This window comes from Muscardinus avellanarius, assembly GCF_963383645.1.
Source record: "Muscardinus avellanarius genome assembly, chromosome: 2".
Taxonomy (NCBI): domain Eukaryota; kingdom Metazoa; phylum Chordata; class Mammalia; order Rodentia; family Gliridae; genus Muscardinus; species Muscardinus avellanarius.
The window spans coordinates 19,730,878-19,743,089 of record NC_137787.1 but is presented as its reverse complement, the minus strand read 5'-3'; the positions used below and the strand labels follow the sequence as shown (position 1 = coordinate 19,743,089).

The 12,212-nt window shown below is 57.9% G+C and overlaps 2 protein-coding genes across 2 annotated transcripts; one reads left to right on the top strand and one right to left on the bottom strand.

Annotated features, from left to right (window-relative positions):
- Nucleotides 1-214: 214 nt before the first annotated feature.
- Nucleotides 215-4,502, bottom strand: CHPF (chondroitin polymerizing factor; the record flags this gene model as incomplete). The annotated part of the gene is made up of 4 exons (XM_080690264.1): nt 215-1,471; nt 1,768-1,947; nt 2,448-3,021; nt 4,189-4,502. 4 exons carry the CDS (start codon nt 4,500-4,502, stop codon nt 215-217), a joined length of 2,325 nt encoding a protein of 774 aa, XP_080546390.1.
- A 1,160-nt stretch (nt 4,503-5,662) lies between these two features.
- Nucleotides 5,663-11,056, top strand: TMEM198 (transmembrane protein 198; the record flags this gene model as incomplete). Its single annotated transcript, XM_080689563.1, has 4 exons — nt 5,663-5,828; nt 7,912-8,487; nt 9,838-10,040; nt 10,919-11,056. The coding sequence occupies 4 exons, from the start codon at nt 5,663-5,665 to the stop codon at nt 11,054-11,056; spliced, it is 1,083 nt and encodes a 360-aa protein (XP_080545689.1).
- Between the last annotated feature and the right edge of the window lie 1,156 nt (nt 11,057-12,212).

Sequence of the window (12,212 nt, the reverse complement as noted above, 5' to 3'; positions counted from 1 at the left end):
GGGGGCAGGGAGACAGGGCTTGGGGCAAGAAGGGGCAGCTCCAGGGCACCTCCCCCAGGGCTTTTCCAGAGCCCAAGGGCCCACAGAGCCAGCGGGCTGCCCTGGGGTCTCAGGCTGCAGCCAGCCCTGTCCAGCGAGGCTGGCAGGTGGCTCTGTCTCATGGGGAAGAGCAGGGCAGGAGGCAGCCATGCCAGGTGCAGGGGTGCAGGGTGGGTCAGGTGCTGTTGCCCTGCTCCTGCTCAAAGAGCAGCATGGCGAGCTGGGTTCTCGAGCCAAGGCCCTCGAGCTCACTCTGGCGGCAGCGGTGGTACAGGTCCTCACTGAGCCGCGCGCTGCACGACTGGGCCCGGTAGCGCTGCAGCAGCGCTGGCTCCACCGCCCGCAGCACGTGCAGGCCAGAGAAGCGCAAGAACAGCTCGTACACATCCAGGCTCTCCAGCAGCTCCTCCTCCTGGTCCGAGGCTGCCGCCAGCCGCCCACGGGCCGTCACGTAGTCGGAGTTGTAGAAACAGGCCTCGCTGGCCGCTTGGCGATCAAAGCGGCCTGTGTCACGGCCCAGCTCTGGTGGCCCAGGGCCCTGTGGTGGAGCCACAGCAGGGTGGAAGGCCTGGAAGTGCATGGGGAAGAAAGCCTGCCAGCCAGAGATGGCATGCATACGGCAGCGGTTCAGGAAGTCAGGTGTGAGCACTGTGTCTGGCCCGGCCAGCAGGAACAGTGTGTCCAATGGGTGCTTCTTGGAGAGCAGATCCATGAGGCGCAATGGGGAGGGTGCAGCTGTCTGCACACTAAGCCAGGGCACCCGGGCACCGGGGAAACGCCGCTCCAGCTCTGCCACTTGGGCCTTGACAGGTGCAAAAACATCCGTGTGGGCTGCCCTCTGGGCCTGGCGTGGCTCGTACAGTAGCAGTAGGGTCAGGGCGGCGGCATCCCCAGGCTCCAGGGCTGCAGCGGCGAAGGCCTCCAGGAAGCCCCGGGCCAGGTCACGCTCGGCTGCAGCCAGAGGCAGCAGCACAGTGACACGTGAGGCCTCGGTGACGTAGGGCACAGGTAAGATCTCCACGCGGCTCAGTGGCCTCAGCAGCTGGACCCGGCGGGTTAGGGGCCGGCGGCCACCTTGGGGAGTCAGTGCCTCCAGCTGCAAGTCCAGGGTGTACTCCATACCCCTGGCCGGGTCAAAGCGTCGGTAGCCGTTAACCAGCTGCCGCTTCTGGAGTCGCAGGGCTGGGTGGTAGCGGCGGTTGAGCTCCTCCAGAGCTGCCCCCAGAACATCGGCCACATCAGCCCGGTCAGCCCCACGAAGTGGGCAGCGGGGTGAGCCATCAGCGCAGGAGAAAGCGTGTTGCTCCGTGAAGTAGTCCCAGCGTAGGACCTCGAAGCGTGAGGCAGGGCGGGACGGTGCTGGAATGCCCACGGGCCAGGCAGCGGCCCGCTCCCCGTCAGCGGCCAGGTGGCTGGTGTTCTGGATCTCCCACTGGAGAAAGAGACCATGAGCAAGGCAGAGCCCTCAGGGCCAGCACTCTTCCAGTAGGTAGCAGTGCCACTCAGGGTGGGCCCCCCAGTCCTCTGCCAAGCTCTGCCTAGCCAGGGCCCCCACCTCTTCTTTTTGCAGCCTAAATGTCAGAGAGGGGGTTTCTCGAGAAGGTAAAAATAGGGACGGGGAAACAAGTTTGTTCTGTGATTCTAGCATTACTTTTTATTCCCTGAGATCTGAGACCACAGTCGCTGGTCCTCCCTTACCCCTTCCCTCCCCACAAACACAGGCCATACCTGCAATTCCTGGATCTCCTGGTATGTGCGCTCCAGCTCAGCTCGGGCAAAAGCCTTGTGCAGACGGTACATATGTACAGGGTCGTGCACAGGGTGGGCTGTCAGGGCACTTTGGAAGCGAGGGTCCCCCTCCTGCACGAGCTCCCCAGGGCTCAGCTCCAGATAGCGATAGTGCACTCCCTGGAGAGAGGAAGGCAAGGGGTCCATCACAGGCAGAGTCACTGAATTGTCTCCCCCTTGTCTCATAGCGACTGTCTCATCTCTTCCTCCTACAAATGATTGTGCATTTGGAGTTAGCTTTCTGTGGGCTTAAGTCTACTGTGACTAGAGCCTGTATGACCTTGGGCACGCCTCTGCCGGCTCATCAGTGGAATGGGACATGCAACCCGTCTCAGAGCTGTGCAAGAGAGCAAATAAAATAACTAATGTTGAATACCTACTATATGCAAGCCTCCTTTATTTTCTCTAATCTTTATAACGACCCTGGACAATAATAATTTCCACTGGCATGCATGAAAATATTGATGTTCAGATTTAGTCATGGGTCTAAGGTCACAGATACAGCAAATGCCAGAACTGGCATGGAAACCGCAGCCCGTATTTCTGCCGCCCCTCTGTCTCTCAGTGTGAAGTGTGCAAGCTTACATAAGAGGTGCCAGCGGGGAGGCTTATCTTCCTACCTCGTGGTCTCCAGCGCAGCCGACACCGGTGGCTTGGAAGATGCAGCGCCCCAGCCATTCATCGGGGCGCACACTGACTATGTCGTTGCGGCAGCCTTCCAGGTGGGGGCGCAGCTGCTGTAGCAGCGTTCGCGACAGCAGCACCCCAAAGCCACCGTGGCAGTAGCGGGCTGCAGTGGGCTCTCCACCGATGAAGTCCTGGGGCCGGCCTAGGTAGAGGTGGGCAGCGGCGGCTAGACTGAGGTGGCCAGTTAGATGTGCCAGCCCGTGCGCCTCTGTGTAGGTGCTGTCAGGCACTAGAAAGAACCAGTCAAAGTCGTCGCCGTGCTGCTCCAGCAGGTGGCGCAGCGCCAGGTGCAGGTGCCCGATGGGCCGCTCCTCGCCCAGAGTTACCACTGCCATGCCTGTTGGTGTCCGGCGGCCCCGTGCTCCCGTCAGGAACACCACACGCTCCAGCCGGTGCCCCAGCGTGCGGTTCACGGCCACGCCCAGTGTGGGCAATGTGGCCTGCGAGGTCAACACCGCTACCAGCAGCCTCTGCCTGATGCCCAGCTCCGTGCTGATGTAGCGGGTCCTGAGGGAAGAGGGCACAGCATTTGGCCAGTCCACAGAGGACTGGCAGGAGGAGGGCAGCAGGTGCGAGGTCCTGCACACCAACACTTCTCTGTTTCCTCTCTTTTCCAGGGAAGGTGTGTGTGTGTGTTTCTGTGTGTTTCCCCAGTGAACCCACGGGCATTCTATCTCCAAGCTATACCCTCCAGCCCTTAATTTTTGTTTTGTTTTGAAACAGGGTCTCACTAGGCTGCTGAGAATCTAAGTTGCTGAGGTTGGTCCCAACTCTGTGATCCTCCTGTCTCAGCCTCCCAAGTACTGAGATTACAGGCATGCACTACCACCCCCTGTGGTCATGAGGCTTTAAGTGAAACACTGGCCTTACCCATCAGGGCTTTGCATTTGGAAGACAACACTATCCACGAAGATATGAAGGCTATACCATGGATCTGATGCCCGATTTCACTACTTAGTAGCTGTATCCTTGGGCATGTTATTAACTTGAGCCATCTGAAAAAGGGGACTGACTGCATCTATTTAAAGCACTTAGTCAAATCCTTGGCCCGCCATGTAGATAGTTATTACTACACAAATACACTGTTATATCACAAGTACATCATATAAAGATGTAAAGGAATATATGGCACAGGTTGTATTGTATATGTCTGGAGAGGGGCAAATGAGGAGAGTAACTCTCCTTCCGAAGGCAAGTTGTAAAACTGGAATTTGAACCCAGTGTTACTTAGAAGAAATTAACTCATGAGAAGAGAAACTAATGAGATGAGTACATTCCTCCCTCTTCCATCTCAGTCCAGGAGTTCCTTGTGACCCATCCAGGGATGAGATACAAGTAATCCTAGCTCTCCCCTCTCTCTCTCTCCCTCTCTTTACACACCACCCTATATGCCAGTCATTTTTTAACCCAAACAACCCCTACAGGATCCGTGGGAACCGTAGGGTGGAGCGGGTTTAGGATAGCAGCGGGCAAGTTCAGCTCGGGCTAGGATGGGGCCCAAGAGGGCCTCACACCGGCCCCGCCGCTCCCGGGAAAGCAAAGCCATCGGAAGTTATCGAGGCCCAAAGACTTCCTGGCCGGCCAGCCCCTTCCTTCCGGAGCCTCTGACCCGGCCCCCGGCGGCCTCCCTCGCGCGTGCGTCCCGGCTAGTGCCCAGAGGATGGGGCGGGCTACCTGACGGCCTTCTTGGCGGCCTGGCCGGGCTGTGCCGGGTGGTAGGGCAAGACTCGCGGCTCCCAGTTCTCCCCGGCGCCCGCGCCGGCCCCGGGCCTCTGGCGCTCCGCTCCGGGCTGCACGGAGTTGGGCCGGCGCGCCGCGTTGGTGTTGCCGTGCGGCGGCAGCTCAGAGTCTCCGGGTTGAGGCGGTCCTGGCCCGCACGGCTCCTCCACCCAGGTGACGCTGAGCAGGCTCAGGGTGAACCCCAGAGAGATGCCCACGGCCACGGGCCCCGCGGGCCGCAGCACCGACAGCAGCAGCGATGCCCGCATGGCGGCCGGACCGCGGGCCTCCGGCCCCGGCGCAGCCCCAGAGCGGCCCGGGGAGGCTCCGAGGGGGCGGGACCGGGGAGGGGGCGGATCCGGAGGGCCTGGGCCCAGCGGGCGGGCCCGCTCCCTCCCCGCCGCGCAGAGCCGGCGGCCCGGGCCGGGCGCCCCGCGCAGAGCTCCGGAGCCCCTCCAGCTGCGGCGGGCGCCGGAGGCTCGGCCGCCGCGGCCGCTGTCCGACGTGTCACTGCGAGGGCCCCGCCCCCGGGGTGGGGTCTCAGCCTCCAGCTACCGGAGAGGGAGGAGAGGGGGAGGTTAAAGGGGAAGGACCCCCGGAAGTGCCCCTCCTCCGTGCGCGAGAGGGAGACGCCGGGGGCGGGGCTCCCGGGCTCCCCTGGCGTGGTTGGTGCGTGCCGGGTGACGTCAGAAGCAGCCCGCCCCTGCTGGCTGGTGCGCCCTGAGTGACGTCAGGAGCAGAGGCCGGAGCTGTCCATCAGCACCAAAGGCCGCGGGCGGGCTCAGGGCATGGGGCCGCGGCTCTGGGACAGCCCGAGCCCCTGCTCCCGCTCCTTTCTTTTCTCTGGGCTTGGTCGGAGTCCCCGAAGGCCGCGAGACTGGAGTGCCAGCCGGTGTTGGAGGTGGAGCGGCGCCGCCGCCGCGCAGAGACCGGTCTCTCTGGCCCAGCAGCCCCTTTCCCCGCTCGGCGGTCTTTCCCCAGACCCCAATCAGTTGGAGCCTCTGGCGCCCCGCAACTCCGGCTCCTCCGATCCCTGCACAGCCTCTTTCCCTCAGAAGCGCAGGTCGCCTTCAGCCCAGGTAGATCTTGGACAATCCCAGATTTAGCTTCCCACGGACAGGTCTTTTGGCTGTTTCCTTCTCATCGGCTGCAAACTGCCCAGATCCCCTCAACCCCCTCACCCGTCCTCCTTTTAACTTCATCCCAGCCCCCTCCAGCCAGGCACTTTTGTTTCCCTTTGTTTTTTGCTCCCCACTCTGGGGATGCTTCCTGAGCTGCATGAGGTGGGCACTACCCCTTTGTCCACTGTGTCCTTGCCGAGTGCTCCCACTCCCACCCTTGTCCTGGTGGGGACCCGGGACTCTTCCTTGACCCAACTTCCTCTCTGTCAGGTTGACCTGGGAGGGTGACCCCTCCCATTCTCAGCACTATGCCGGGCACTGTGGAGACACTGCGGTTCCAGCTGCTGCCCCCTGAGCCAGATGATGACTTCTGGGGCGCACCTTGCGAACAGCCCCTGGAGCGCAGGTACCAGGCGCTGCCGGCCCTCGTCTGCATCATGTGCTGTTTGTTTGGAGTCGTCTACTGCTTCTTCGGTGAGATCCCCTCGTCCCTCGTTTGGACTCCCTGCTGCTTCCCCCAGTTCTTTTCTGGGGGTCCCCCAATCTCCAGAATCTCTTCCTCTCTTTCATCTCACATGTTTGTAGATCATTTAAAGTCTAAAATCTAGATAACGCAGGGTTTTGAATCGGCATGCTTGAGTTTGAACCTGGCTCTGTACCTTAATGACTGTGATGCTTTGTGTATATTAACTTGTCTGAGCCCGTTTTCTCACCAGAACAGAAGGAAAGATGTTTTTTGTCTCTCATAGAGTTATTACAAGAATTAGTAGGCACTCAATAAATTGTAGCTATTGTAGTGAAGATGTGTTTAGGTCACTGTGCTAGGGAGCCACTGAAATCACTTAGCAGAGTGGATAAACATGGTCCTTTACAACAAGGCATATTGTATGGTGGGGGAGAGACTCCTAGAATAGTCACACTTGTGATACATATTAGAGTGGGCTGGATGGTAGTCACACACATGGAGATCGCCTACAAGGCAGGCTCCAGTAACCAGGGCTTCTGAGAAGAGCTGTATAGGATGGGTACCGCATAAGGGAGCTCAGCAGAATAGGCAAGGGGTGGTGCTGAAATCCAGCTCATGCTCCGCTGCCAAACCCAAGGCATTGCCACAAAGCCACCTTCCCTAGAGAAAGGGACACTTTTCCCTAATTTACATAAAGGTGTTCAATGGGCCAGTGGCAGCCTAGTGACTCTACAGCAAGAGTTACAGACCTTCAGAGAGGAGAGTGAGTTCTGTGGAGAGGGGCCTTGGAACCATGGGGGCACAGGAGGCTGGCAGGTTTAGGCAGAGGGCGGCTGAACTTACCTCTGCGGCTCTATACCTGCCCCTAGAATGGGGAGGTGGTTGAAGTAGAAGCCAGATGGCCTCTCCACTTCCACCCCCAAACCTGCACTGAGTAACTGCAGAGTGGGCAGGAGAAAGTCCTCCCCTCAAGGTTCAGAACATGTTCTGGGCCTCCAAAGAGTCTGTGTCACCTCACCCCTTGCACTGTCGTCACCTACTCTCCTGCGTGGTGCTCAGCCCAGCCTCCTGTTCCCTCTCCCGGGCTTCTCTGAAATCCTGCTCCTCTTGAATGCTCCCACTCCTGGACCCTGAGCCCTGGTCTAAGCCCTGCTGCTCTCTGATCCCAGGTATCCTGTGTTCTGTTGCCTCCTTTATTCCTGGAACCGAATCTCCTCTTTACTATCTTTCCCTTTGGCTCTCCCTGACTCCTTGACCCCCACTCTTGAGTTCCAGCTTCCCAAATGTTCAGCATCTTTACCCCCACACTCTCTCAAGAAGTGCTACTGGGATTAATGGCTCCATAACCTCCTTTTCTTCTGTAAATCCACAATTACTATTTCCCCTATATTCCTCTTTGATGTCATATGACCCCTTATAAGCCCAAGCGGCCCCCTCCCAGTTATCTCAATACCTCACATCCCTCTGAGCACCCTGTGACTCCCAGCTCTGGCCCCTGGTTACTCCTACCTCTAAGGTCCCTAGAGCCTTATACTGGATCTGTCCACACACCATAATCCCATTTATCTAGCCTCAGTGTTCCCATCTTTCAGAAACCCTTTAATTCTCTCAATGATTCCATGTCTGTCCTTCACCTGTAAAGACTCCCATCTCCTGGAACTCTTCTCCAGTAACCTAGCTCTCTATCCTCCTTGTCACTTTCCATTAATGCCTTGTCTCTGAAGCCCTGTGACCCTTCAAAGATTTCATTTTTCTGAACCTGTGTGCCCCCATCTCTCAAGTTCTTTCTGATTCCTAAGTACCCCGTCTCTGAATAGTTCTTCCTCAAAGACTCCAGTGACTCTATGACTGATCCCCCGTGACCCTAATGACCTTCCTGGGCCCAAAGACCCCAATGCCCATAATGGATTCATGCTTAACTCCAATGATCTCTGACTCCTCTGCCCCTCAAAGGCCCATCGCTGATGCCCTCATAACCCCAGTGCTCCCCCAGCTGTCTTAGTGTCCTCCTCTCTGGTTCCCCTGTGCTGCCATGTCCCTGGTCCCTCTGCCTCTTCCCCCAGCCCCTCACTGACCTCTGTTTCCCTCCAGGTTACCGCTGCTTCAAGGCAGTGCTCTTCCTCACTGGGCTGCTGTTTGGCTCAGTGGTCATCTTCCTGTTGTGCTACCGAGAGCGGGTGCTGGAGACGCAGCTGAGTGCTGGGGCGAGCGCGGGCATCGCCCTGGGCATCGGGCTGCTCTGTGGCCTGGTGGCCATGCTGGTGCGCAGTGTGGGCCTCTTCCTGGTGGGGCTGCTTCTTGGTCTGCTGCTCGCTGCTGCCGCCCTGCTGGGCTCCGCACCCTACTACCAGCCTGGCTCCGTGTGGGGCCCGCTGGGGCTGCTGCTGGGGGGCGGACTGCTCTGTGCCCTGCTCACACTGCGCTGGCCCCGCCCACTCACCACCCTGGCCACCGCCGTGACTGGCGCAGCGCTGATCGCCACGGCTGCTGACTACTTTGCTGAGCTGCTCCTGCTGGGGCGCTACGTGGTGGAGCGACTGCGGGCCGCCCCGGTGCCTCCCCTCTGCTGGCGGAGCTGGGCCCTGCTGGCACTCTGGCCTCTGCTCAGCCTGATGGGTGTTCTGGTGCAGTGGCGGGTGACTGCTGAGAGGGATTCCCACACAGAAGGTGAGAGGGCACAGGCCGGGGTGGGCATGGGAGGAGGGACAGGCCAGGGATGGATCGGGGCCTGGGGGCTTGGGGAGAAGGGACAGAAGCTGTACACCTCAGCACCAGAAGGGTTCGGCAGGATCAGGGAGCTGACTTGCTCAGCATGGGGAGGATTGGCCCAAGTGCCATCATTCATTCCACAACAGAGTACAGAGCACTGGCTCTAGTCAGCCCCATTTCAGACACTGGGGAATGTAGCAGAGATAATACAGGAAAGGAGGGATGGGAAGTAGCTCTGGCATAGTGCTTGCCCAACATGCCCAAGGTCCTGGATCTGAGCCCCAGCACCACAAAACATCAAAAGAAACACAGAAAACATTCTTGCCCTTTTGGGTATACATCCCATACAGGCAAGAGACAGGTAGGAGACATGCAAACAAACAAGATAATTTAGTTATGCAGACTGGTATGGAGGAGATAGACAGGGAAGTATGACAGAGTGACCTTATGGAAGTGTGATAGTTAGGTATCAAGGCCCGCCCTGAGAATGGGGAGCCAGCCATGCAAGGGGAAGAGAGCAGCAAGGGCCAGGGGCCTGAGGAGGAATAGGCTTGGCTTCTTTGAGCAGTGGGGCTGGAGCGTGGTAGGTGAGGTTCAGGAGTTGGGCTGAAGGTACAGGTCCTCTGGACCATGAGGAGAACTGAATTTATTACAACAGTGAGATGCCATTGAAGGGCTTAAAGCAGGGGAAGACATAGTGTAACTTAGTGCTTGGGGTGCTTGTTCTGCTGCAGAGTAAAAAACTTTGGAAAGGGGCAAGCATAGAGAACCAGTGGGGAAGCAGCAGCGGCTGTCCAGGTGAAAGATGGTGGTGGCTGGCCTGGGAGAGTCACCTATGGCCCAGGATTGGGAGAGGAACAATAGCCAGGAAAGGAGTACTGAGAAATCTATCTAGGAATCTTATGTAAAGAGCTTTGGTTCTGAGTGTGGTGGCACACACTTGTAATCCCAGATTCGGGAGGCTGAGACAGGAGGATCACAGTTCAATGACAGCCTCGGCTACTTAGTGAGGCCCTTTGCAACACAGTGAGGCAACAAAATAAGGAATAAAAAATAGGGCTGGAGGTGTAGTTCGGAGGTAGATACCCCTGGGTTCCATCTCCAGTACTGGAAAAAAAAAAAAAAAAAGACCTTTGGAAGAAAGAAACCACTGCAGGAAGTGCTATCTGGGAGGTGGCAGACCAGGAAAGAAGATGATGGGCTAGGGGAATCTGGAAGCCCGAGGCCCCCAGGTGGGAAGAGGGGAAAGTCTTGGGAGAGGTGAGCCACGTAGGCCTCTGAAAACCTTCTTTTCCCATCACTCCACAGTGGTCATCAGCCGGCAGCGACGACGTGTGCAGCTAATGAGGATTCGGCAGCAGGAAGAGCGTAAGGAAAAGAGGCGGAAGAAGAGACCCCCTCGGGCTCCCCCCAGAGGCCCCCGGGCTCCTCCAAGGCCTGGGCCCCCTGATCCTGCCTATCGACGCAGGCCAGTGCCCATCAAGCGCTTCAATGGAGATGTCCTCTCCCCGGTGAGTGCCCCGCGTCCCTCTAGCCAGGATGTGGGAGAAGGGAGTGTGTAGACTGTTCAAGCAGGACTGGGCTTTTCCAGGGGCTGGTCACTGTCTTGAAGGGCTGATGTTTGTGCATTCCTTAGAACCCCTGTAAAGGGACAGAATGGATCCAACTCTGGGGCTACTTGAAAGGGTGTCCTGGATATGGATTTTATTTATTTTTATTTTATTTATTTATTTATTTATTTATTTTTTGGTGGTACTGGGGTTCCTGGAAGCCCTTCTACCTCCAGGCTACACTCCCAGAGATTATATATATATATATATATATATATATATATATATATATTTTTTTTTTTTTTTTTTTTTTTTTTTTTAAACAGGGTCTCTTAAGCCAGCGCGGCGGCTGGCTTCGAACCTGTGCGATCCTCCTGTCTCCACTTCCCAAGCGCGGGGATTACAAGCGTGCGCCACCATGCCTGGCTGGATATGGATTTTAAATGGGTCATGGTAAGCCAGGCATAGTGGTGCACGCTTGTAATCCCAGCGCTTGGGAGGCTGATACAGGAAGATCACACAGGTTAGAAGCCAGCTTCAGCTACTGAGTGAAGCTCTCAGCAACTTAGTGAGACCCTGTTTCCAAATAAAGTATAAAATAGGTCTGGGAATATAGCCCGGAGGTAGAAAAGGCCCTGGGTTCCACCCCCAGTACCACACACACAAAAAAATGGGTCATGTCTGTGGTGGGGTCTCAGGGCTAAGGACTCTGGGTATGGGGAGGTCCTGGGTCTCTGCAGCATGGGGAACATCAGGCTTGTGGGGGGATGCAGGGAGAGGTGTCTTTCAGGACAGGAGTCTGCAGTGGGGCTCTCATCCTTGTGTTTGCTCCTCCACAGAGCTACATCCAGAGCTTCCGGGACCGGCAGACCGGGAGCTCCCTGAGCTCCTTCATGGCCTCGCCCACAGATGCGGACTATGAGTATGGGTCCCGGGGGCCACTGACAGCGTGCACAGGCCCCCCTGTGCGAGTATAGCTGTGTCTCCGCCTGTCTAGACTCTGCAGTCACCAGCTCTGCCGGCTCGAGGAGGCTTGCCAGGCCACCACCAGGCTGCCTGGCCTCTCTTTGGAGAAGGCTGACCCAGCCAGTAGAAGGGAAGATCTGTCCTAGGCTAGCGCTGGCCTGAGGGAAAGCCCTCTCCCCAGCTCCCAAGGGGCTACTGAGGGACTCCAGGTGTGAGCCCCACTGGGGTGTGCTCAGGGTTGTGTATAGCCCATGTATGCGCGAGTGTGAGGGGTAGGCTTGGAGGGGACACTGGCGATTGATAGGGCTTCTCTCCAGGGCTGGCCCTGTGTCCTCTTCCACTGCTGGGGTCCCATCGGCCACTCCCCTGCATGCTCTGCCTCCCAGCCAGTCATCTAAAAGCTCTTGTCCGTGTCTACAGGGCAAACCGCAGCACCCTCCACTCTCTGCCAAGCCACCGGCGGAGGGAAGTGTCCGGGCATGGGGTGGGAGGGCGCTGCTCTGGGCTGGGCTGGGGAGGAGGGTGGAGGGAGAGGGGTGTAATGCACGGCGCATGTCTGGTGTCTGTCATGCCACCCTGGACACCTCATGCTTCTGTCTCTCCCCACCTCGCCCTGTTTTACATCTTTTATAAATGTGCCAAACTGTGTGGCCTCTGCCAAGAGTGGTGGTCTTTGATGGCTGGCACTTTGAGAGGCCAAGCTGCAAGCACCGTAGCCTTGGGCCCTTGTGCCACTTACTGCAGGGGCTCCAGGCCGGGTCCATCCTCCATGGCACACAGTGAGACAGGGAAATGAGCTGCAGCATTTTTATTGTTTACTGACACCTCTGGTTTCCAACTTCCCACCCCTGCCCTGCATGAGCGCACAGGCCTTCCACGCCGTCAAGGGCACCTGCCTGGCTTGATTCGGCGCTCCCAATCAATCACCTGCAGAGGAATGATTCCACATGGGGAGGGGGAGAGTGGATGCCACTTTCCTCCCCCCGGGGAGAGCTAGGTGCTCAGCCTCTGCTCAGCCCTTTCCCAGCCTCCTCCGCTGTCTGTGGGGGTAAGGTCAGCCAGGGTGGGCGGAGCTGGCTGGTGAAGGGGAGGCAGGGATTTGAGGCAGAGGGCACAGCAACACCTACCTAGAGGAGGGCAGAAATGAGACTAGTTCAGGAAGAACCT